This window comes from Strongylocentrotus purpuratus, unplaced genomic scaffold, assembly GCF_000002235.5.
Source record: "Strongylocentrotus purpuratus isolate Spur 01 unplaced genomic scaffold, Spur_5.0 spur5_scaffold_19, whole genome shotgun sequence".
NCBI lineage: Eukaryota > Metazoa > Echinodermata > Echinoidea > Camarodonta > Strongylocentrotidae > Strongylocentrotus > Strongylocentrotus purpuratus.
In genome coordinates, this window is record NW_022145604.1 from 26,965,393 (window position 1) to 26,992,281 (window position 26,889).

General features: G+C 38.1%; 2 protein-coding genes across 2 annotated transcripts in view; both read left to right on the forward strand.

Annotated features, from left to right (window-relative positions):
- LOC577102 overlaps positions 1–10,014 on the forward strand; it is an 86,511-nt gene extending 76,497 nt beyond the window's left edge. Inside the window, exons 5-12 of the mRNA XM_030989879.1 lie at positions 473–576; positions 1,215–1,335; positions 2,779–2,932; positions 3,350–3,419; positions 3,941–4,001; positions 4,679–4,764; positions 5,736–5,919; positions 7,450–10,014. Coding sequence (XP_030845739.1) covers positions 473–576; positions 1,215–1,335; positions 2,779–2,932; positions 3,350–3,419; positions 3,941–4,001; positions 4,679–4,764; positions 5,736–5,919; positions 7,450–8,583 — 1,914 coding nt within the window. The 3' untranslated portion in view covers positions 8,584–10,014. The remainder of the gene's footprint in view (positions 1–472; positions 577–1,214; positions 1,336–2,778; positions 2,933–3,349; positions 3,420–3,940; positions 4,002–4,678; positions 4,765–5,735; positions 5,920–7,449) is intronic.
- Positions 10,015–17,296: 7,282 nt separating this feature from the next.
- Positions 17,297–26,889, forward strand: part of LOC100891952 (corticotropin-releasing factor receptor 2) — a 32,165-nt gene continuing 22,572 nt past the window's right edge. The window contains exon 1 of the mRNA XM_003725126.3: positions 17,297–17,592. Within this exon, the coding sequence (XP_003725174.2) occupies positions 17,590–17,592 (3 nt within the window). The 5' untranslated portion in view covers positions 17,297–17,589. The remainder of the gene's footprint in view (positions 17,593–26,889) is intronic.

The window sequence follows — 26,889 nt, forward strand, 5'->3', positions numbered from 1 at the left end:
AACCTTTCAGTGTCAGTTCTAGCCCAGCATTTTAATAGCTATAACGCCCCTACCATGTTTTAGCGTCCCCCCCCCCCTGACAAAAAAAGAAAACAATTACAACTTGTTTAAATGGGATAATAGCTGATGTGTGTCAAACTACTGTATGCCTATAGTAGGGTGAATCCTTTTACCATGCTTATCAATTTCATGATATTACATACACTTCCAAACCGAAGCGGAGTTTCCATATGAAAAGGAGATTCATACATTACCACTCTGTAATAAGTATTGAATAGTAAAGATAGCTAGTGAAATATGGACCTTACGTGGGTAGAAATCCCGAACGATTTAATCGGTAATGTATGAAGTGGTTTAATATTTTGTATGTGATATCAATTAGACTTCAACTCCGTGATATAGTATGATTATATTAAATATTTAGAATGAAATTTATATTGTCATCCTAATTATTTTTTTTTCTTCTTTTCAGCCCTTTAATCCACATGAGAGAGCCGCGGACATTTTGATTTACACGGGTTACAGCCTGTCTTTCACCACTCTACTGGGGGCGTTTGTTATCCTTGTCTATTTCAAGTAAGTTATTATTTTTAATTTGATTGTAATGAGGATGGTTTGTTTTAGGACAAAATGCTCCTGTGACATATGTTCACTTTGACGAATTAAAATCCGAAGCAAATTCGGATCACCAGCAGTGAACCTTTAACTTTGTTGATGAAAAGGCACGTACCACTATCGTGGTTTTGAGTCCTAAGCCTATTCAAAGAAATTTATGAGAAACTTTACATTATTTTTAGAATTAATAATGCCTTATTGGGGGTTTCTAGAGCATTGACTTGGTTTTGAACCCGGGACCTTCTGATAAAGACTACACCTATAACTGAATCGTCCTGTCCATTATATGTCAGTTTTTGTCGCCATTTCTAGTTCAGGGGTAATCTTGCGAGTACGAAGAACGACAACAAAATGTAGTGAACATAACAATTTACGACCTACCATAAAAAAATAATGCTTGACTGGCCATGGTTTAAACTAAAAATAAGAAAATAAATCCCATATTCTCCCCGTGTAAATTAGAACATTACATTTTTGGCTACAAATTAAAGTACACGGTTCCATATTGACTAATGAGTAATTAATAAGAAATCCCACTCTAATATAATATTATTTATTTCCTCTATATATCTTTCTCCCTATCTGCCTTTCTTCTGCAGGAGCTTACGATGTGTGAGGAACTACATTCATCTTAACCTCGTGACCAGCTTTCTCCTTCTCTATCTCATCTTTTTTCTCATGATCATCATAAGCACTTTCTCTGAAGTGGCCGAAGAAGCAGTAAGTACTCTCCTTATACTCGGCCAGGGTAGTATAACAGCAGCTACGGAACATTACATGTACATCACCCCGATCACACCAATCTGACCGACAACAGACAACGACAGACCGAACAAAACAGTACATTACCCATCTAAACCCCAGTTACACCCATCTGACCGATACCACACCAACAACAGATCGAAGGAAAAAAATAGAACACCGTACTAAACCAGTCACATGAAGGTGATGTACCAACAACGATTAAAAAAAAAAAACCGATCACAACATTACATTACCCCCTGATGCCCAGGTCACACCACCCTGTCTAACACCAGGGACCCGTTTCACAAAGCCTTTTTTCAATGATAAATGACAATAATCAGTGACAAATCTGCTGAAAGCCAATCAGAAGCAAGGATTTCACTAGCTTATAACAAAGACTGTCATTTATCGCTGATGACAAGTTTTGTGAAACGGGCCCCAGGTCGACACCAGATCGAACGAAAAATGGCATTACCCCTTCTAAACCAGTCACAACAAACTGACCGACACGAGACCGATAACCGATCGAAAAAAAAGTATTACTCCTAATACTCCGTCAACCAAACCTGGCGGACGACAACGACAAATACCTGAGCCGAACCGTTTTGCGGACTCCAAAGCGAATCAAAATCGACCGACTCTCAGTCAGTGAGGCTAACATATTGTTCTGTTTCGTCTGTTGTCTGTCTTGGTGTCGTTCTCGCTGGTGTGAATGGTTTATCAGACAGGGGGCTGTTACTCGAGACCGTCATAAGTCTAAGTTCGTGAACATCCCATCATAGAAACGCGTGTTAATTCTATAACATACGTTTCAATGGGATATCTAAGAAGTTAGACTTGTGACGGTTTAGAGTAAAGGCCCTACTGGCCTAGGTAGAAAGAGGCTCCCTCAGCGGTGCTTTCTAGACATCCATATTCCTGTTAGGTGTTGTGCAAGCCCGAAAAGAACCTTTACTGAAATATATGACGTATAGAATGTATACAGAATGCCATCGTTTTAGTGGCTGATACATGTATGTTATTACTGTTCCTCTATAGATAAAACTAACAAACAAATAAGAATGGTTCAGGCAAGCTGGAGTGTAGGTATCAACGTCTGCAGTTTATCTTGCTTATCCATGAAATTTCTATCACGTTTCTCTGGAATTAATTCATTAGTGTTCAGCAAGATTATTTTTCTTGGTTGTATTTGCAATGGCACTCTACAAGCACATGGAATGATATCATTTATATTATTGTACACACCTCAACATTGTGTAGAATATCAATTTCAAGCTGTTATCATGTGTGGCTGAATTAGCTGAACGGTGTAACGTTTCTTAAACATAATCAGTGTTGAGAATTTGCCTGGAGTTGTATCCCTGAACTCCTCTGATTAACCTCGGTGTTCATATCTTGTTATTGTATCTTCTTGTTTAGTGGTACTGCCGTCTGCAGGCGACAGCTCTTTTCTATATCAATCTGACCAGCTTCTTTTGGATGTTCGTAGAGGGCCTGTACCTCCATACCATGGTGGTGCGAGCCCTCGCCGTTCGGAGAGAGAAATTTTGGGTGTATTGCCTCATAGGCTGGGGTAAGTGACTACTTCAACAATTTAGACAGTAAAACCGGGTATTCTGCAGACAAATAAGTCTACAAAGCATTTTTTTTAATAAGAAAAGCCTGGAGCTGAGTCTAGCTCTGTCAGTATTTGGACTGTCTAAAATATAAATAAATACTAATCATTAAAAGTTTGCAGCAGATCATGCAGCCAACAATGTCTCACAATACAGACACTCTGTTTTTTTCACACTGACTGATAATGTTTGTTTTGTGCCTATAAAAACAGGGAAGGGGGAGGAAGGGCACAGGGCAGTATTTCACAGTATATCATGATAATATGCGAGAGTCTATGGTTAATGCATGAATAAAAAAAACCCACTTTGACTGCTCAAACGATTATTCAAATCTGCTTATTCCTAATCTCGTTTCTTATTTTTTTTACTTGAAGGATTACCGGTCATCTTTTCAGTGGCCTATGCTATTACCGTAACAGTACTGGCTACCGGCACGAAAAATGAGTAAGTTTGCCACCTTTTAAAACTTTGTGGAGAGAGATTCAAGAGAGAGTGATAGAAGAATATATATATAGAGAAAGAGAGAGAGAGATAGAAGAATATATATAGAGAAAGAGAGAGAGAGATAGAAGAATATATATAGAGAAAGAGAGAGAGAGAGATAGAAGAATATATATAGAGAAAGAGAGAGAGATAGAAGAATATATATAGAGAAAGATAAAAGAATACATAAATAGAGAGAGAGAGAGAGAGAGAGAGATACATACAAGTATAGAAAGACAGAGATGCAAGTATATATATATAGAGAGAGAGAGAGAGAGAGAGAGAGAGATAGAGATAGAAGTATATATATATATAGAGAGAGAGAGAGAGATGGAGGGAAGGAGAAAGGCAGAGACAGAGACACAGAGAGAAAGAGATAGACAGAGACACAGAGAAAGTGATAATTTAAGTCACCAATCCCCGCGAACATGTATCTCATGATTTTTATTTTTATTTTTTACGTTTTCTCCATCCTGATACAGTTGTCTTCAGAACAGCAATGCGGAATATATCATTCGAGTGCCTATCATAGCCGTTATCCTGGTGAGTCCGCTGCCTCAAAATACATCCAGGTTTTTTTTTCTCAAGCTTTTTATTTGATTGTCTCTGGAATTTAAAAAATAATATTATTATCAATTTTATTTATTCCAAAACATTTGGGAGAACTATACTATGTCTTTGATCAAACTCTCCCCCCCCCCCAAAAAAAAAAAGAAAGAAGAAGAAGATATATAAAGAAATTGGGGATTTATGGCCTGAACATTTCTTCATCTCTATTCGATAGAGATAAATATTTATTTAAATAATAAGTATGGCAGAATTATTTGTTCTGTCTTTCTCATCTCCCTTCTGTTTCTTTCTTGCTCCCCACTCGTTATCTCTTTCTAGCCCCCTCCCCCTCTTTTGACAGTGTCAGTGCTAAATTATACGTTTGACAGTTCATGATTATTATTATTTTCATTATTATTATCATTATCGTTATCATTGTTATTATAATAAGGATAAGTAGAAGTAGTATGAGTAGTAGTATCATGATTATTATTGTTATCTAAAATGTATGTATTATATGTCAAATGAGCGACCGTGTCAATTTGCAATGGGCTGAAAATAAAAGTTCATTTTGATAAAAAGCCTGTAATTTTCCTACAATATGATTGACATTTAACAAATATCATAAAGCGATTAGTATTGCATGATAACATTTGTCTTTCCTTTACCAGGTCAACGTGTGCTTCATGGTCCATATTATGATCATTCTTGTCACTAAACTGAGGGCGTCACATTCCTTCGAAACGCAACAATACAGGTATGACCCTCGACCCCGGTAGCAGTCCGAAGGTTTCAAGTTGAAATAAATTTAGAGGCAGCTGTTGATTCTACTTTCCTCGTCTTCGTATTTATGCGTCAACAACATAATTTACCAAAACAGCTTAGGATTGTATTCTAGATTGAATGATACCTTAATTTGACCATGCCGATGCTCTAAAGAATGCATCATGTAAAAGTCAAATATTAAACCTTGCCAGTCTATAAAGTTTACCCTATTTTCAAAATCTTTCGAAACCATCGCACCTTTTTGTATGTTTTGGTCATATAGATTTAGGAAATGTACGGGTTTATAGTCGGAGATAGCGATTAGGCTAGATTGAAATTAGTTAGGTATTATTCATGCCTACACTAAAAATCATCGAAAATCATGGTCGCAGCATTGACACGTTTTGGCACACGTGTAATTTAATACTAGGGGAATAACCATAAGCATGATAAGACCTTTCCATTCGTTATTTATTTCATAAAGAACAGGATTGTCTTCAAGCTTGCGCCCTCTATATAGCAAACAATGCCTAATCGGTGACCGTTGCCTTGGTCCCTCATGGTCCCGTTTTCTTATGCTAATAATTATTGAGAGCTGAATTGATGAGAAAAAAAACACACCTGTCAGTGACCATGCAGGGAGGTCTAATCCTTCCTGGCCAAACTAGCGCAGAGGGGCTTTAATTTGTTTTTTAACTGTTTTAAAAAAGTTTCGCCATCCCCACATTTAATTTTAACTGTTCTGGCAATCTCCTTCCCCATGCTCTTGACACCTGGTACCCGTTTCACAAAACTTGTCATCAGTGACAAAGAATAGTTGTTGTTATAAGCTACTGAAATCCTTGCTTCTGATTGGTTATCAGCAGATTTGTCAATGATTTTTGACATTTGTCATTGAAAAAAGGCTTGTGAAACGGGCCCCTGCAATGATAACATTTTGATATTTTCAACGTCGTCTTACAGGAAGGGTGTCCGGGGGATCGTGGTCCTGCTGCCTTTACTCGGGGCGTCCTACTTCATGCTGCTTCTAGAGCCGAGCCCAGAGAAACCCAACGCCTCCACCTACGTCTACCGCTACCTAAACGCATTCCTCCAGTCAACCCAAGGCTTCTTTGTCGCGATCATCTATGTTTATATGAATCAGGAGGTAAGATAGATTTAATAACAGGTACTATATACCTCACTTTAGAAATCCAGCCATCTGATTGGTCGAAATTGGAGTCGTGATTTTATCCGTTCCCGTAAACAAATGTAAAATGCCAATAACGGTTAATAGTCCAAGAGTGAAATCCCTCAAAATTCCGGTTACCATGAAAATAGTAATTTTTTGCTGCGATACCCATTGGTTAACATGTTAACATTGTCTTTGTGCGAGCGCGGACACCATTCAGTGCCTTTTGTCTGCGATTCCCAAATGATCGAAACTTTCAGTCATTTTTTCAAGTTAAGATTAACAGACAGTATTTCAGATTTTCCGTGATGTTTTAATTAATCTTTACTCAATAAAAGGATAAGGTAATAATTATTGGTAGACTTTTGTTTCAATTCGGCATATGAAAGACACATCGACTGCTTTAATGTTCGAGGTCTCGCGGCTTTATATGCTTTTGGGAACTAGCAGATGCTGCCATGACCCCTTGGCGCGCCGCCCACCCAGGCGCGCCTCAGGGTAATGGCAGGATCTGTGCGCGTTCCCTTGAGCATATAAAGCAGCTAGGCCTCTCAAAGCAGTCGATATCTCTATACTATGTACGTTGATCCAAGTGCGTGAGGGCGCTGCGGCCCCCGGCTGGAAAGAAAGCACGATCATCATCCATATAATAACACGATCGATTGAAAAACCTCTAAGAAATCAACTCAAAGCGATTCTAATGCCCTATTATATTAGAGTATGTAGAAAATAATGTTCAGACTACGTAATATGTTATTGTCATATCGCACAATTTAATAAGTAATGCGCAAAGCTATTGAAATTAACAATTTTGATCGGTTAAGGTCATTGTGATCGTGTCTATTGACAAATTGTCATCCTTAGGATCATCGAAAGGGCTGGCATAGGGTTTTATCTATTAAAAACAAAATTGGTTTGCTTTTCGAACAAAATCTGACAGTTTGTAATAACGCCCCCACCCCCTACCTTGGAATTGTTTATGACCGGGCCTGTATTTGCTTCTATTTTATTTTTGTTGCTAAGTTATTACATTTCCAGTAATATGTTTGTACTAGGCCCTGTCATATAAAGAGTTGTTACTATCAATCGCAACTATGTGTATAACAAGAGATACAGGACTGCAAAATTGCGATTGATTGGAGGACTTGCCATTGATTTGGATCAATCGCAACTCTGTATAATACAGAGCCCCTGGTGTTGATGTGCATGATTCTAAAAAGAATCTTTGAATATGTTAACCCACCCATTACAATTTTATAATTAAGGTGGTTAACAGAGAACTTTTGCTATTTTTGTTGTTGTTCACATTGTTAATATTATTATTATCGTTATATTATTAGGAGGAGTAGTGTTTTAGAAATTTGCTTGAGTACGTAAACGCGTTTAAACGAATACATATCCAGGCGCTGTAATGCTGTGCTAAGGAATTATATTCCTTAGTGTTGCATAGGGAAAAAAGGAAAAATTTTGCTGGATTTTTAAATCGTTTTTCCTCTCTCCTTTCAGGTACAAAATGTTATAAAGAGACTGCTGAGGAGATGGCAAGAACAAAACACGCTACCCTCAGGGCGTCACATCTCAAGGATAGGTTCACACTCGCGACAGAACAGTCTTGCGAACAACCTCTCTCACTTTAGAAGAGGTTCCAATGAGGATACATGCGCTACCTTAAAGACAAGCCTCTCCCCCAAAACCGATGGAGGGGACCACGTGGGCAACGGGAAACTCCCAAGTTACGTCAGCTCGGGAAGACAAGAAGAGCTGGTTCCCTTGCAACCCGTCCTGGAGGGCAGCAACGAGAAGCTACCAGATTGGCCCGCCTCGGATTCCCCGGCGACTATTCTTGACAAGGAGACAACGGCACTTACGACAGACGAGGTGCTACCAGAAAAGAACGACAACGGAGTCGAGCAGGAAAATGACAGGGCGGAGGAAGAAGAAGAGGAGATGGAATTTCGAAGCGATGATAATTCTATGAACGATGATCATCCGGTTGGAGTGGGGTCGGATGAAGCGCTGATCGTCCACGGCAACACACCTGTCATGGAACAGAATCTGTTTCTGCAAGACAAACTTGCTCGTGAAAACAATAACCTCCAGCGAAATGGCGGCACCAAGGTGAATAGTTCCGATGAAAACTTACTGGCAGGACAAGTTGGTGCATTGAACGCTAGCAAAGAGAAAATGTCAGGCGGTGGTGACCAACCTTTCGGGAGTGTGCCTTCTGAAGGCAACCAGAACAACAGCAACAACACGCAGCTTCCATGTATACTAAAAACCCCGAGCGAGAGGCATTGTTCCGGTGGTAAGAAACACGTTGCCTTTGTGTGTCCAGATATCACAGGGGATGTTCAGCCCCACCCTCAACAGTTCTTTGAGGACTCCGAGTTTGACTCGTCTTTCATAGCGAACCAATCGCTTGGACTCTCGCCGGAGCCTGCTTCCACGTGCAGTACCATCGCGTCAGACCCGTGGACGAGGGAAGGTGATAAGTCAAAATGGAGCCCAAAGATTCTGTTTAAACGACCAAAGTGCTACGGAAGCCCCGCCTCACAGAGGTTGGTACGTCCCTCCTCTAGCGACCAAGGCCGCAATGGTCGGATCAAGCTTCCCAAATCGCCCGCTGGGACTCCCGTATGACTAGCTCCGCAAATGGACGGTTACAATGAATTAAGCCGCGACTTTATTTGATGACATATTGACCATCTTTTCAAGGGCATGATTTTTTTCTGCAACATGAACCAATGAGATGCACCAAGTCTGTACTCAAGTGAACATCCTGTCAACTGCCCTATTGACCGCGAAGGATGTGGACGAAGGATGTGGACGCGTACAAACGTGAATACAATTTGATATGATAGTTCACCCAGCGGATAGACAAAGGGCGGAAAGGGAAATTGGCTGATGGCACCAATATGAACCTGCATGACCTGACTGCAAACTTGTGCTTTCACAATAGGTTAAAGACGGTGTGTATGATCGGCCGAACGCCCTGCCTAAACGATGGTCATGTGAATCATAGCCGAGTGCCTCCGAGTATTTCATTGATATTTGTACAAACCGTTAGCAGTTCCAATTTGCAACATCTTATTGTTTTCGACCGAGGCCAGGAGCCTAGTCGTGGGTGCTTCTGTAATGTTGCCTTTACATACCCAGCAACGTACCTCAACTCTAGGCTCGCACTAGGAATGATCGTAGCGGGAAAATGGAGCTCGCGCTTGCAACCAGTCACTTCTTCGCAATGTGAACCGCCCGTTGTTGTTCTGCCCAAGTTATGTAGAGGATTCTGTTCAAAAGCAACCATAGTGGAGTTGTCAGCGTATTTCCAACCAGCTATTATGTGCAAAGTTAGCATACAAGGAGTTCTTGTAACGTTGTGTTTAATGTATTGACGTGTATCGTTTTGCTGAATGTAAACAAGAGAAACATTTCATCCATAAACCATAGATATCCTTACGATGTATTGTAAATAGTTTAAATGCACGGTTAACAGGGGCTCTATGGCATATTACTTTTATTTTGTAAATTCGACAAAAATATTCAAATAGTCCTATTTAGAGTAAAGATGTTGCTGTATATAATAAGGAAACTGACTAAGTTTGGCAGAACAAAACATGTTAGAGTATCTAAATACGTGAGATATAAAATACAATGCTTAATGTGGATCAGATTTTCCCATTCGACCCAGGTGAATTAAGTTGGTAACTGGCAAAGCTAGTGTTTTAACAATTTACAGTGCCCTTTGGAAGAACAGTATCCAATACTGACGTGGCCACCATGGGTAAATAAGATCACACATTTAGAATAATTGTTGTATTATTTCATCATAATGCTGAATATTATTTATGCTTAGGAAAAATCGGGGCAAAATGCCCGATTCAAATTATAGCCGATGTATAAGACCCCAAATGATGTCAGCTACATATTCCAATTTAAAGCGGCCTGTACCTGCATTAGGTATAACAAATACAAACTAAAGACGATGGATAAACAATTTAACAGGTAAACTGATTGTTGTAAAGACAACTTTGACACTTGGGAATAAATTGTTATATATTTTCGGTGATTTTTTTTTTTAATGATGTTCCTTCCTTAGACCTTATGTCTGTAATAAAATGAGGACATTCTGCCGAATCGGAATCTGTTGCTTTCTATTTCCTTTTCCATCCATGCAAAATTATTTGTAAAAGATTACGGTTGTAGTATTTTGTTGTGAATGTTATTTTGTCGGATGAAAATGGACCAGATTAATTTTTGTTGTTGAGTCAATGGCAACTGTTTGCTTGTTTGCTTGTGTTTCTTTTGACAAAATTAGCGCCTTAATTGATTTATGTTCAAAAAGGAAATGATGTACATAATATAGTTTGTATTATTTTGTTCTCCATTTATACAGAAATGCTGATTCTTATTAACTGCTGCATGCGTGTATAAGCTTTGATCATTGTATACTGAAATTATTCATGATTATGAGTCGCTTGTTTTGTTGCTCATTTTTCTTTGATTTATGACATACATGTAAGCCGTCTGGTTAATCGAATTTATAATAAATGGGCATATAGCAATCGGGGGGGGGGGGGGGAGGGGAGAGGGGGGGGGGGGTATTGGGCTCTGTCTGTGTCAAATCATCTGTATCGTATAGAAGGCAACATCGGATTATGTTTGATTGTTATTGATTTTGTTTGTACATGTAGGTGAGAGAGTTGAATATTTCCAACTTGACTGAAATATCTAAGCAAGTTTTTATGCTAATGATCTGATGAAGCGAGCAAAGGGACGTTGATTTCTTCTTTTTAATGAGATTATCGTTTCAGTACTGAGCAAAATAGCATTTTATTATACTTTATTGCAAAGTAACATGGTTTTTGCATTCCGCGATCCTGGCATGATTTAATGTTCTACGTCCCTCCTTGTGTATGATGTATCTCCATTTCAATGATTGATGATATATAAATCAGGAAATATTAATGTATATAGATTAAAAGATATATTTGTAATCGGTGAGACAGATCTGTAAAATACAATGCTGCCTTCAAATACTGAGATAATGTAGTTATTATCCGTGTTGTTTCTACGATCACCGAAAACGATGAACGTTATGATTAACATTCCCTAAAAAATCAACAAGAATTTTCTGATGGAGTTGAGCTTTCTTCCAACAACGACATCGAATGAAACTTCGCGGCGAGTTTACACCACTGATTTACGATTGCAATTGTTTTGTTATAACCACAATATTTTGTTACTATGGATAGTGAAATATATATATATATATATATATATATATTTGTGTGTATACTATGTATGTATGAATATAAATCTTGTTTTTTGTGTGTAACGAACATAATTATGTGAAATATTTTTATTACTACCAGAAATCGGAAGAGGGAAACAGTCGGTGAACGTATTTAGATTTTCAGCATTGACACCGATGTGTGATATGGCTGAGATGATAACAAAATATGTATGATATAGTCATGTTTCACCGTGTAGAGAAATGTGAATATATTTTTCGTTTTATAGAAGGACCTGTTTGTATAATTGTGTATGCATTCTGTGATCATTGCATACGAGGCATCATTTTTGTTGACGTAAGACTGCGTCAAAGATTGCGTCAAAGATTGCGTCAAACTAAGATTGCGTCAAACACTGCGTCAAACACTGCGCGATCTGTTTGATGCCGTATGCAAGTGACGTATGGCATGCAACGTGAATGCAATTGTGGAAGGTACAAGAACTGCATTGATCGGCTGACGCATGGCTGACGTAGGCCTCTAAAGCGTATGGACGAAAAAGACGCAGTCGAAAAGACAGCTCGTGTGCAAGGGGTATTGAATCATATATGTATGTGGATGCTTTGTTATCTCTTGTGTATGCTACTGGAATACAGGACCTAATACGAATCCTATTCGTGACATTAACGTCATTTGGCAGGGCATTTAAATACATTTGCCACTCTTTATGCAGGTGTATAAATCTATGTAAGAAAACTGGTAGTTGATACTTGTTAATACGTACATTACCTGAATACCACCTGCGTAATTGAGGGAAGCTCGGCTTAAGCAAGGATTCTAATTTTACCTCGGAAGTTGTCTAGATGGTCCCTTGCATTTGGTAATTGGCGCTTTGCAAATTATAATTATTTTGTTATACTTTATTACTGGTGATAGTATACGTATTAAAATACTGTAGTCGTAATCAAGTGATTGAAGACGAAAACATATGTAAAGGAATTACATAAAATACGATGTGCGAATATTTTTACAATCTGCGAATGAAAATGGGGAAAGTTATAACGCATTATACTAGCTAATCGTTCTACGCCAACGCATTTTGCTGCTGATGCGTTACTAGTTCTTCATGTATTGGCTCAATATTGCGCCATTGACGGAGGGCTGCGTCAGTGACGCCGGTTTTGAAGCGCTATGGGAGGGTAAACTCGTATAAAGTATGAGTATGAACATTACATCAACCAAAAAACGACTACTAGTAATAAATTGAATTCAAAGTTTAATTATACTTAACGTTTTATTTCACAGTGTTTGCTCTTAAATAAGCGCTCTTCCATGATTTCTATTTTACGTTGTAGATGTATTCCAAACTTGTTGCATTTTTGTTTTGCTGTTGTTGTTGTTTAGAATGTTTAGAATGCTCGTTTATATTGAAATATAATTTTAATCTCTTTCACGATACCAACACTGTCGTTCTCAAAGGATGTTTGATTGTTGATGCGTGTCTGGAAAATGTAAGGTATAAGGGAACCCATGTTGGCAAATTTAAAATCCTACGACCACTTTCTTTTCTTCAAATTTAATATTGTCGTCAAACATTGTCTTCAAAATCGCCTGGCGAAATCCCTCCTCTCCCCCCCCCCCCCCCCACTCAAATGTACATTAATTATCGATTTAACGGTGAGTGCACTTTTTGGTAAACTCACTCAACGTGTTTTTGAGTGTCTCATTCAATTTCAACGACGGAGGTAACTATATTCTTATTGTTACCAATATTGTTATTATTGCATCCGGATTAGTTTCTTGTAAGCAAATAGATAGAGAGCAAATGTACTAAACACCATCCCGATCATACAATTCTATACCACGTATTTGACCAAGTATCGAATATAAACCTTTTAATTGAAAATATGTTTGAATCCGAGTTGGCTGTACCTGTCGAAAATGAATTTCATTGTGATGTCATTTTCTATTATACACCCTTTCACTATAATACTGTTAATCGTGTACAAGAAGACTGTATCCGATCTAAATCATGTTTTAATCGTGTTATTTTTATGTGGTGAAAAAGGCGAGTCGTTTTCAGGTGATGCTCAAAGGGATGAAAACTGAGGTGGTCTTTTGTAAATATACTCAAGAACAAAAAAGAATGTGAATATTTCACGTACAGTAGTGGTGTTGATCGGTGGGAATTTGGGGTTTCTTTCTTTTTTTCTTGTCTGGAGGATATGCATTAAAAGCTGATTTAAACAGGATTGCCAGCAGTTGAAAATGTGTTTTATTTTGTGGTTTCACGTGCTATGTTTTTGTTATACAGTAGACTAACGGTTGTACCATGTGTGAAAGGGGGTAGGATTGGGAAGTCCTGAAAAGGACGGTCGGTAAACTTTTTATGTCTTTGTTGTGGTTGTGAAAGTGGGTGCCCTTAAAAAAGGAAATGGTTTGGTTTGTTTTGGGTCACGTCAACACATCAAATGTACACAGTTAATTGTTGACCCCCTAGATGGATGATCATACAGTACTACAAAAGAATCGTCCCTGAATAAATTCAAGGAAAACTATACATGTATATGTATCGGGGGTAAAGACTCACTACATCCCTGTGCCGTTCATTTGACATGTTTAAAACGGTAATATTTAGAGGGTAAGATATTAGTTGATAACAAATTTCATTTTCAAAGAACATTCAATATATATCACGATCCAAATGTCCCGGGTCTGTTGTAACTGAAAGCACTAACTAAAGGCAGGTCCAACGTACAAATTCGATTATAGTATATTTTATTGAATTTCAATTTAATCAAACTTATCTTAGGATGTAAGAAATGAATAGGACTGTTAACTTTATTTGATGAATAGCTTGTTCAAATTTACAATCAATTAGATGTATTTCAGAAAAGAAGATCAAGACATTGATCATAAGTATCGGGATGGGAGGTGATTTTCTTGTTGTTCTTCTTCTTTTTCTTCTTCTTCTATATATAATCATTATCATTTTCCTTGTTTCTTTATGTATTTCTCCTTCTTCTTCTTCTTCTTCTTCTTCTTCTTCTTCTTCTTCTTCTTCTTCTTCTTTTTTTTCTTCTTCTTCTTTTTTCTTCTTCTTCTTCTTCTTCTTCTTCTTCTACTACTTGGTAATCAGTCTTCTATCAGATAGAATTGTGTCACGTTTATAGTTTAAAATGTTGCCCTAAAATGTACATTAGCTCCAGGCGTAGGGGATTTTACTTTTTTCTTTTCTTCGATGATAAATTGCAATTTCAGATTTTGAAAATCACCTTATACTCCATGTTGGGTGCACGATTGGAGCTAAAGCACATTCTAGGGCAACATTTTAAACAATAAACGTGACACAATTCTATCCAGTAGCAGGTAGCTACGGAACTAGAGAAGGTTCATTTAAATGAAAGAGGCAGATATAAAGCTTTAGGGTTGTACCTCGAAATCGGTCCAAAGTGTTATGTTTTTTGGCTGATCAAGGGAAGAAAAGCCCTGGTAGTTTGCCAAGTATACGAAATAAAACATAACGAGAACTGCCAATTCACTAAAAATCAATTTCGAAAAGGGTTATTGCACTAAAGGTTGTTTTGTTTTGTTCTGGTCCAGTGGAAAATATCACATTCCCAAAATTGACAAAAGAGAGAGAGAGAGGGGGGGGGGGGGGGGAGAGAAAGAGAAAGGAATTAGTTTGTATTGTGTACGTGCGCATGTGTGTTTTTTAAAGCTCATAATCATTTGGCTAGGCCGAACTTCAATCATATTTGATATCTCTTAATGTTTATCTTCATCTTCCTTAAATCCCCAATCAGACATGAGTACTTATCAGATCCGATCTCAGCCAGGCGAGACGGGGGCATCTATTGCCCCCCTTTTCCCGAACAATCGATTTCATAAAACCACACCTTTTCAAATAATCTTAACTGTGTGAGTGTGTGAATTAGAGGCAAAAGGGGGGGGGGAGGGGTGGGGTGAGAGTGTGAGCGAGAACGAGATTAAAAGAATTGAACAGCATTGTAATTGACAGAATATTGAGACAGATTAAATGATTGGGAGAGGAAAAGGGTGTGCTTGTGAGAGAGAGAAAGGGAGAGAGAGGGAGAGAGAGAGAGAGGGAGAGAGAGAGAGAGAGAGAGAGAAAGGGAGAGAGAGGGAGAGAGAGAGAGAGAGAGAGAGGAGAGAGAGAGAGAGAGAGAGAGAGAGGGGAGGGAGAGAGAGAGAAAATACGTGTGTGCGTGTGCCTGTGTAAGTGTGTAAGTAGGCTATGTGAGAGGGAAAGAAAAAAAACAGCGGAGAGATAAAGATGCATACAAAGAAGAACAAATAGAGAAACACTGAAAAGCAATGGTTCGTGGGAGGGGGATGGGGGTGAGGATGAGGGAAACCGTCCATTGACGCACTCTCCCCAACACATGACAATATTATAGTATTAATGACTGCTTTGAGAAAAACAACTATTTCTCGAATAATAAAGCAGTCATTATAACTTTTATATACCGAAAAGGGTCATAGAATACATGTGCGATCTACCAATCATGGTAATCAAGTTTGTTTCCTCTATTGAGACCTAGTCTTAATAGGGGGTCTGATCGCGCACCACTCGAGTTTGTGTGCTAAATCATTCCCATTGAGATTGCACGCCTATACGTAAAATGCCAAAACCGGTCAATAGTCTTTTGAAAAGTGCCCCAGGACTTTTTTCAAAAGACTATTGATCGGTTTTGGCATTTTACGGGAATTGCTAAAATCACGACTCCTATTTCGACTAATCAGATGGCTGCATTTCTCAAGTGAGGTATATAATTTATTTTGTTTGTATTTATTTAATTTCCAGGTACATGACTATAAACAAAATAGAAATGACGACACAGAGCATATAACATGAAAGAGTTACAAGACAGTTAAATTACCGCCAGCGGACGCCTAAGGATTACCTAAAAGAATTTCCATTCTGTCATGTGGTTCTCCACGTCCGCTGGTGTTACATGTGAATATATTTAAGAAGTAACGGTAAAATAACATAACATAATTCAAGTACATCCATCAAGCATAATAAAGATTGCATATATGTTGGGACGTTGTGGCATGGAGAAAATAACAATCATGTAATAATAATAATAATAATAATACACAACATTTATTAGGCGCTTAATACATGTGTTTCTAAGCGCACCATTGTCTGACTAAAAATTACCAACCAAAACTTATAACTCTCTACATATAAATCTGTTCTTAATTCAACAAATCATGCATATATAATAATACAAATAAAAATGAGATCAAACATAAGGTCAAACATAAGATCAAACATCAGATCAAACAAATAAGGGATGAGATGGGGTGCACCTCCTTTGACCGACTCACAACTGCAGAATATCATTCATGAATTTAAAAGGTGCTTTTCAGCAAGGAAGAATTACAAAGCGCAACAACAATATTCATAAATTTTTCAAATGACCTAAATAGATTGAGATAATTAAATCAAATCAATTTCTTACACTTATCTGCTTATAATTATAAGAAGCAGGTGAAGATATATTCAATTTAATGACAGTGTATGATGCTCAGTTGAGTCTTTACTCCAAGAAAGATCACTCGAGAATATTAATCCAAGATATTTGTGTGAGGTAACCACATCACGTTGACGACCCCCCAGATTGTACTCTTTATCGATTTCTCTTCTAGATCGCGTATTAAATATGCATTACATTGCATTCGGATGCAATGAGTTCCAACTTATTGTTTGTACACCGTTGAGATATTAGGTTTAAATCATTTTGAAGTACTTTGCAATATTTTTTCAAATAAAGATTTGAACATGCCGCTTCGGCCTCCCCCTCCCCCCCCCCCCAAAAAAAAAAAAACAACAACAACAACAACAACACCACGCACACACAGTTTAAATATCAAATATTTCTATTGATTTTCGGTAAATCCACACACAGGTTCGTGGAGTTACCATACGCATCGTGACTATTTTGTGATCTACCTTTTATTTCGGCAAGTCGGAAACATAACAACCGCTTTTTGTTTGCTCAGCCCTCTATGCATACTACCGTGGACATCACACAAACCAGGCCTGCGCACCACTTGAACGTAGCGCACTTGACATTGTTATGAGCCCGAATCCAGGGGCGGCGGACGGGGCCACGCAAGTGCGCCGGATTTTCGGTGTGTGCCTTGAATACCATACATTTCCAATGCTGCGGCGAGTTGAAGCGAACACAATCCCGAGCTCTTTATTAGATCCTCTGCGCGTTCTCTCTCTCTTTGCCGGGGAGTTTCGGTCGGTCGATTTTTAACATAAAACACTAATGTGCTTGTTCGTGCAGACTGTGGAAAGAGAAGTCGTGGAATCATCGACATTTCTGGAATATAGAGAACAGTTCGGACCGAGGAAAGTCTAAAAAGCATTCTAAAAATGGTAAGTCTTTTGGACATTTTTTTAAAATGATACAATTGCGTGAAAAAGTAAATACTTGTACAACCGTTTAGAACTGTTTTATGTTGTTTTTGTTTGCTTTCGTTGAAGTTGATCTAACCCGGTGTATTAATTCACATGAATATGAAGTGGCGTAACGGGGTTTATACTAGTGTCGAGGGAGGGGAGGGGGGGGGGTCTGTTTTTGGTAAGTATGTGGAATGCAAAAAAGACGAGGAAATGGGTGAGAGGGGATTTGTCTTGTTTCTACATCTCTGTCTCCCATGACCTCTCTCTTTCTCTACCCCACTCCACCCTCTCTCCCTCTCTCTCTCTCTCTCTCTCTCTAGCCTTTCGGGGGGGGGGGGGTAGGCGTGCCCTACATGCCCCATGCCCTCCTTTATCTACCCCATTGTTAATCATCACTAGAGAATGGAGACATTCTTTTATACTAAATAAATAAAGAATCGTACATTGGAATTTTGAGTGCAACCTTATAGCGCCATAAATCAGCGCTCTTTTGTAACTTCCCATCGAAATATATCTCATTTGACTCGAAACGACCAGCTAGGCAATGATTTAATATGTCATGAAGTGGGGTTGAAAAGAAAACTTCCAAACAGATTTATCGATGAATTTGGGAGAGCTCACATTTTAATTGATTTTCACGACTGACAAACGACATGAAAAGAACATTGAAAAGTAGGTCACAGATTTTCCTGGTCACAGTAAAAAGAGAGGAATTTCTATAGAGCTTTACGCAAATATTCACACACAAAATGTCAATGGTAAAGCTTTGAATAGTAAAGAGATGGCTTTTAATTCAACGAGTTGTCAGGTGAATTTAAAGTGACTCGGTAACATTGCCTCAGATTCTGAAACATAATCCTGGATTTAGCTCATGCTGCAATCATATTATCATAAACATGTAGGCCAGTCAGGAATCCCATGACTTGTATAATAAGCCGATCGCCTGTCTGATTATCAGACGGTTTTTATAACACTACAGTCTAATGGGGAAAATGAGTATGGTAAAACCGGTCACTCAAAGATTTTTTAACTTTTTTGGGTACTTCTTGATCATTTTGAAGCGCAATTTGTTTAGGGCTTCAATATGACACCATATTACAGACACTGATAACACATAGGGCCATGCGTCCCAGTTTTAACATTGTTAAACGATGCCTTTAAGAAAGAAGAGAACCCTCTTCTCCCTTTTACCATCTTTTACCATCTTACCCGACCCTAACCCTAACCATAACCCTTACCCAATACCGAAAGCTAGTGTAAAACTAGGGAAAACCGAGTGATTTCAACCCTAACTCAAACTCGGAAATTTGAGCGATTGTCGTCGGGGCACATGCGGGGTCACAACTGTAGCGTTATTCAACCAGCTCATGGCAATCAACGTGAGTGTCATAAGTGCCATACTGCTCTGATCAAAGGGCAAATAAATTAAATGATAGATTCAAGAACTACGTGCAAAAACATAACTCACGTTAATTGGTGAATGAACATAGTAAACTTTAATTGATGATGGTCGTGCATTATTTATGCAAGCAACGTTCTCCGTCAAATGCGTTCATGAATAAATTACCATGCGCATGCTATAACCAAGTCACGGTAATTTGTTTTAGATATCGGTTTCATGTACACATGAATAAACATTTTTAAAAAAAGGTTCCCATTTTTATTCGTGAGTGTTCGATGTGTCAAAATAGCTAAGGACAACTAGTTGTCCAGGGTTATTGTTTGATTATTTTCATGTTTAATTTTGTTCTTGAATTATTTTATTGTAAACATCTGGGTGCAGGACCCTAACTTTCCTAAAACCGCCCCTAATCCATGAGGATGACGATGTTGATAATTTGATATCTGTTAGCATATATCACTATTCACTCCATATGCGTTTTGGGGGATAGGGAAAGATGTAGAAGAAGACAGTAACAGAAAACATAATCCAAATAAGATATAAACCACTGAAACTACAATTAAATATGACCCAAACTGCGTTTGAACAAATGAGTTTTCGTTTATAATTATATTTAGCATTATATTTCATACAGTTCAATACCTAACATTTGTAATATATCTAACTATTTTTCAAATCACACTCATGAGTACCCATGTCATATCGATGTTACCAAAGTATTAGTGGTTGAATTCGGTGCTCGGAATATACCATGAAATGATCTTCAATATAGATGTGTAGAAGTATGCAGTATATCAAGGTTGCGTTTATCAACCAGATTTTTGGCTAGAATCAGGTTTCTCAAACGTCTTTCAGGCAAATTTAGAAGGTGATAAACGCAAAGCCTTTTTCAAACGTCTTTAGATATGGGCATATCTAAAGACGCAAAAAAGTGCGTTTTGTATGTGACATACAGCCAGAATCACGTTTCTGAGAGATCGATAAACGCAAAGCTGTTTTGAACCTCACGTACAAATAGGACCACCCAGGTGTTGTGTACAAGCATGTGTGTGAAGTTGACCTCCGAGAAACTGTCTGCTTCCCTGGTCAAAACAGCTGGGCAGACACAAGGCCTTTATTTTGAATCGTGAAGTGACGATAAACGCGACATCCCGCAAATCACGATCGTATAGTGGGGTTCGATAGTGGGGTTTGATAGTGGGGTACGATATGTACATATCTAGTGGCAAGCCCTGATAAATGCGCCCTTAAGGTCTCTTTCACAAGTGCCTGTACTGGCATGTCATGATAAGGGACCAATGTACAAAGTCTGCAAATCGGAAGTTTACCTAAATAGTTTGAGATATCATAATTATATTATCAACATATAAAATTCGGTTACATAAAGTTCAGCACACAATTTGTGAAAGGGATTCGACGATATGGTAATCGTAAAACGAAACGAAAAATAGGAGCATATTTGTGATATGCGCTACATTTGTGTACATAAATGAGGGATATCACAATTATTATTCACGCTCAAAGTTTTGTTCTTCGCTACAATGGTAATAAAACACGTGTGGCTTAGCCTTCTTATTCTGTATAATGTACTCAAACAAAACTATGAAAAGATGCTCAAACTTGCACACTAACGTTTCAATGAATCAATCAATGAACTTAGTCACTCGGAATCCAGTCTGCTACACTACTTGTTGCTATGTCGGGAAATATTTCAGAATGTCAAGAATAACCTTTCTTTATAAAGTATGCATAACATTTGAATATGTTTGCTAACCGGTCTTTTGCCGCTATTGGGAAACAAATTGACATTTTAGCCTCACTTTATTAGTGTGTAAAACGGTCAAACAAAGAAAGGACTAGCTACGCATCTCTGCAAGCATCTTTTTCACGAATGCTTCTTCTATACATTTATTTATAATTCAATTGGTAATGCACCATTCTCGGTAGCCAGTAGGGAATTATATATGGAATGTTCATTTTGACAGTGCGTGACATACATGTACTACACACAAAGTGCAGTTGACCCCCAAACTTAGTCGCAGAATTCAAAATTTCCTTTGAAACATTTTTTATCTGAAAAAGTTGTTATCATGGTATGGTATATTATTTATTTCATTCTTCATAATGTTAACCTTTGTACATATATAACGAGTTTAAAACATCGTACAAACATACACAATCGGGAAGTGAACTGTGGAATTCCGCAAGGTGATTTACTCGTTAAAACTTTAAAGGTAATACAAAGTTTTGGGAAATTTTGAAAATTGGGTGAATAATGATTCTTTACAATTTCGATATATTTAGATGCCCCTGTGGATGTATTATAAGCACTAGAAAATTTAGCCCCTATAAAAACACTTCTGCTTTCGAGAAAAAATATTACCGGTCCTCCCGTTTTGATAATTTTCAAATACCGTCCGTACATCTCAGAATGTGTAGTTGTGATATATAATTTCTAAACGGGAATAGCTAATCGGTCGATTTAGTCAAGAAACATTGTTTTATAGCTTAATTAATATCTTGACCTTGAGAGGGAGCTATACGACATAAATTTCATAACTTTAAACTCGATTTCAACCGCGACAACGATCATTGAATATTGTCACGAAATTGGTTTCATTTCGTAGTAGTTATTTCGGCGTAGATGGCGTAATTCAAGTAAAATATACGACGCTATATAGTCACGTGTTAATTTTAAGAATGTTCGATTGTGCATGTTTTTGACAGTTTTAGTGTAATTACTTTTCTACCATTAATAATTACTTGTTTTCTTTTGTTTAGTTTTATAGAATAAAACTAATGCTTTCATTTGATATATGGTTTGTTTCAATCTGATATTGTAAAGTGGAGTTATATCAATGTTTATATAATTTTTGGAAACCTAACCAGAATAATAAATGTATAAGAAATGTGTATATAAATCAATTGTCTCAAGTGTCGGAGAGCTTCCTGTCATAGTCTACATAATTGCCGTCGCCCACTGGGCACACTTACATTGTAAGGCAATCAGATTATGTTTGGATATTTGCCCAATAAAGTATTGCGTGCAACGAAATGATTGAGATGATCGTTTGCATGTCTTTCCATGGGGAAACCTAAAGTTGAAGTCTGATTTTAGGTGACGACCATGGTAAGAATCTAGGTTGTGTTTGTTGGGTCTTTTACGTTCTAGTATTAGACAATTCCAGGGACTACTGTGTAGCAGAGCCAGTGGCATGGTCGAGTAAGCCGACTGTACGAAGTCAGACGGTCTGGTTGTTTGGAAGGTGCATGAAGCAAACTGGTGCGGCCAATTGGAGTTGCATGCACAAGCAGACTGGTATAGACGTCTGGAAGGTGCATGAAGCAAACTGGTGCGGCCAATTGGAGTTGCATGCACAAGCAGACTGGTATAGACGTCTGAAAGGTGCAGAAGCGGACTGGCCTAGTTGGCTTGTGGTATACGACGGTACAACGGTTGGTAGAAGACGGTGGTCGAGAGGTGGTACGGAGCAATATATCAGACTGGTGTCAACGTCAACGGGGCAGTATATTTCTGCCAAACGGATCCACGGTAAAATTGGTACCGGACCAGGAAAACCTACCAGCAGAAGGCATCCTGACAAGAGAAGCTGCTGGGAAGAACATCGACAGGAACCGGTTTCGTTACAATATTGTAGGTCGCATAATTATGCTTCCATATGTTCAATTGAACCACATTCATGACCCCATACCAAAACGTTGTATTACCTGTAACGTTTGTTCTTGGTTGATTCATATTTTTCTCACTTCACCAATCAAGTCTATGAAGGGTTTTATGAAAGCTGAATATTACAGCGTGGCATGTTAACATTGAGTTATATGAATGCAGTTTCATCATTCAGAAACCTCACAGTATACACCAATACTTGTATCCTACTTAATCAATTTTCCCAAGAGGCCATTTTCGTATTGTAATCAAATTTAATGCACAAATATCTGTTATGTGCCTCGTTACATATTATTACATTCTCATTTTAACGAATAATTGTCTCTCAGAAGTCAAAATGCAAATTGCATTCATTCCGTCTTGTTACGTGGGGCAAGCCATAATGCTTGTCCAACATTGCAACAACTTAAGTATGCAATTCGCATTCTTACTATTAATATACAATTATTCGGTAATAGGTGAATTTATGCTCAATATTTCATTACATTACCAAAATAGTCTCATGCTGCCTAATCGTGCCTTTTTTTTAATCACGATGTGAGCACATGACCAGAATTCAACTTGATCTTTTAAGCTACAAGCTTAAACGGCCACCGACTAAGCAGCGTTTGAATGGAGGAAAATGTATTATTTACGTTGCGTGTTGGTCTGTTGTTGACATTGCATGTATGTTTTGATCAGAATAAATTCACCATCCAAATGATGACAGAGAAAGGAAGCTGTCAAAACAGTACCTGTGGTGTACACCACTGTGTAAACGTAATCAATGATCATCAGTTAGTGAGTTTTGGACAATAACTGCAATTCATTGTGATATCGAGGCGGAAATATGGACATCAATGAAATCTCGTCATGTCAATATTGTTTTCTCAAGGACGTACATGTACATTGAAAACATATTCAGTAAACAGGTTAGGGGTCTAAATGTGTTTATGCATAGGTGAATGCACTTTCCATTTTGAATGCCTTTTATACAATCGTTTAAACATATCGACCTGTTCACTAATGTATACATATTTTTCTCATTCACCTGCTATGATCAATATATGGACGGGATTCGTTGTTGCTATGTCGAGCAAGCATCTGACCGGCTTTTTTCAGCTGTCAAGGGAACATTTTGTTCGAAGGGTATAGATAAATTAGTAAACCTGTCTATAATATCGAGCACAGGTGTGTTGGAACCGGGGATGGGGGAAAGCAATGGGACGTGCCCGAAATCAAATAGACCAGTTACAGTTTTGTAACTCATTTTACGCATACTCCTTGATTAAAAGTTGCTTTTGCCGACGCAAAACATTGTTAGAGGCTTTTCCTATATAGCAAAATCTAATGATTAGCTTCCATCCATAAATGCATAGCGGGTGAATTAAATGGTAAAAGACCGGGGTTCTGGATATAAAAATGTTTGCAATACACTTTCAAAGTTAACTGGTATTGTCCAAAATCAAGCAGAAAACCAAACATGACGAAATAGTGCTTCTTAATAGACAATTTTCTTAATGTATTAACATTTAATGCAGAAATATTTTTTAAGTGCCATGTTAGAAATTATTTCATTTACCTATCATAAATAGTTGTCTTCGATAGTCAGAATGCGAATTGAATATATTAATTTTGCTAGGTAGGACAAACACTATGGCCCGAATTCACAAAGGAGGTTTGTCGACAAACCTTGGTTTTCGTGCGTCATTTGACGCGTTTTTACGCGTTTTTTTACAAACCTGGTTTGTAAAAACGCGTCAAAACGCGTCAAATGACGCACGAAAACCAAGGTTTGTCGACAAACCTCCTTTTTGAATTCGGGCCTACGGCTTGTCATACCTAACAACAAGTAATGGTGAACCGATTAAAGTATTAATTTGTAACGAGGCACTTAAAGATTTTTGCACAAAAGTGTTAACCCTGCACTGCATGATCACCTTTTCATTTATATTTATCCCTTTCTCAAAATATCTCAATTTTCCCATGATTATTTCATTTCGATTTGTATCATTATCATCACCATCATCATCATGACCACCACAGCCAACACCCCTATCATCGTCATTACCACCCCCACAGTCCATCATCATACAAATTGTTATTATCATTAACGTCTACCTCTCCCAGTCCCCCCTCCCCCCCCCCTCTCTCTCTCTCTCTCTAATCTTTCTCCATCTCTCTATCTCTCTTCATCTCTCTCTCTCTTCATCTACTCTCTCTTTCTCTCTCCATCTCTCTTTCTATAATCTCTCTGCATCTCTCTGCATCTCTCTCCATCTCTCTCTCTCCATCTCTCTATCTCTCTCTCGCTCTCTCTCTCTCCATCTCTCTCTCGCTCTCTTTCTCTCTCTAACCAATCGACGGCTCATTAGGGCCCTTCATCTTATCTCCGTTGCCATGGTAATGTGTAATGACGCACATTCAAAGCTAGGCCTGGGGACAGATCGAGTAAGGGAAATTACCTTTCAAAATGTGATCATCTTATCACCTGAAAATAAGTTCATAATTACGAAACAGCAGGAAATTAAATGACACGAGGGAATGAAATAAAGTCAGAAAGAGAAAGAAAAAAGAATACCGTGTGTCTTCTCTCACTTTCTTTCTTTCCCCACATACGTGTGGGGGAAAGGCTTTAAAGTCCATCAATACTAGTGAACAGGAGGGATTAGACTATCCTGCAAGGTCACTGGACAGGTGGTTATCTCATCAAATCAGCTCTCAATTAAGAAAAAGAGGATCATGGGGGACCAATGGTCACCGATTATGCATTATTTGTTATATGGAGGGAGCAAGTATAGCTACAAGTAGCGCAGTGGGGCTTTCATAAGAAAAATATAAATCAGAAACAGCAATGATACTTGCAGTCTGTTTGTTGTCAAATTTCCACGCTCATTTAGATATCATACAAGGTGCGGCTACTCCCAATTTCTCTTTTTTTTCACAGTACAATGAAACGGATCGATAGGGCACTCCAGTTGCAAGGTTTGTTGCATTGTGATTGTCAGCTTATTCTTTGTTCAGAAATTGATTTATCGTATTAAACCTTACTACAATGGCATAGTATCACGCATTTTCAGTCATATTGTGTCGTCTCTATGATTCACAGGGTTTGGATCGAAACCATTACAATTCTTTTTATTCAGGAAGATTACAATTAAATGACATGTGCCAAACACTGTTGGTAGAAAATGTATAGGGGCTGAGTAATGAGCATCGAAAGATAAGGAAATCAAGGTAAGTAGGCCCGAAACCATATGCTTAACACAGTTGTGCGAATGTTGAGTTGCGGTTTATATTAAAGATGATTTCCAGCAAGTTTTTGTGAGGTTGTTTTTATTTTACTGCTTCAAACAATCAATCTACTGCAGGATAACCCAGATTGAATTATCGTCATGTTCTCTCGACATATGTTTCCCATACCAGAGCTCAAGATTAGCTTATATTTGTTACGCAATAGAAAACAACCATAAAGTCCTTTGAAAATTGACAGGAGTTGCCAAAATCGAAGGCAAATTAAGTCGGATATATTTGAAATGACCCTCAAGTTTCGTAATTTTGCTCTCATTTTTTGGTTTTTACACATCAACTTTATAGTCTGATAGAAAATAAGTATAAATGACACTTGCTCATCCCACCGACATTTAGGTGATTCATAATAACTACTATCGAAACTCTGTTAAGAATGAGCTCCCCGCGAGGTGATTTCTATTTGGAATCATTCCAGTTTAAACTGGTTATTGTTGTAAATCTTGTCACGTGATAGGTTATATAGAGGCCAAGCATAATATGAAAGACGAATGAATAATCTTCATAATGGTGTTAAATTACAACATCAGGAGCATGAGGAAGTTGATCGGGAGATCTAGTGCTTGTCCATATGAAGTTTCTTTCCCGGTTCAATCTCGAAACTACTGATTTAATCACAAAGCTCTTAGCTATTTGTTTCCTCATCGTCTCAAGATAAAATTCCCGAATACACAGCGGACTTCTAAAGCAGATTTCACACCATGGAACATTCGCTTGACGCATACAGGACTACGTCAATTAATGGTGCGTCAATCCATGTTAGAAAGATATCCCAAAGAGAAGAGTGAAAGAATTGCTTTTATTATTAACGCATGGAGTGCGTCAATTGCCTTCACATGCCTCATTTACGAATGTAATGGCGCAATCAAAATGGCCCCTCTTTACAACGGGC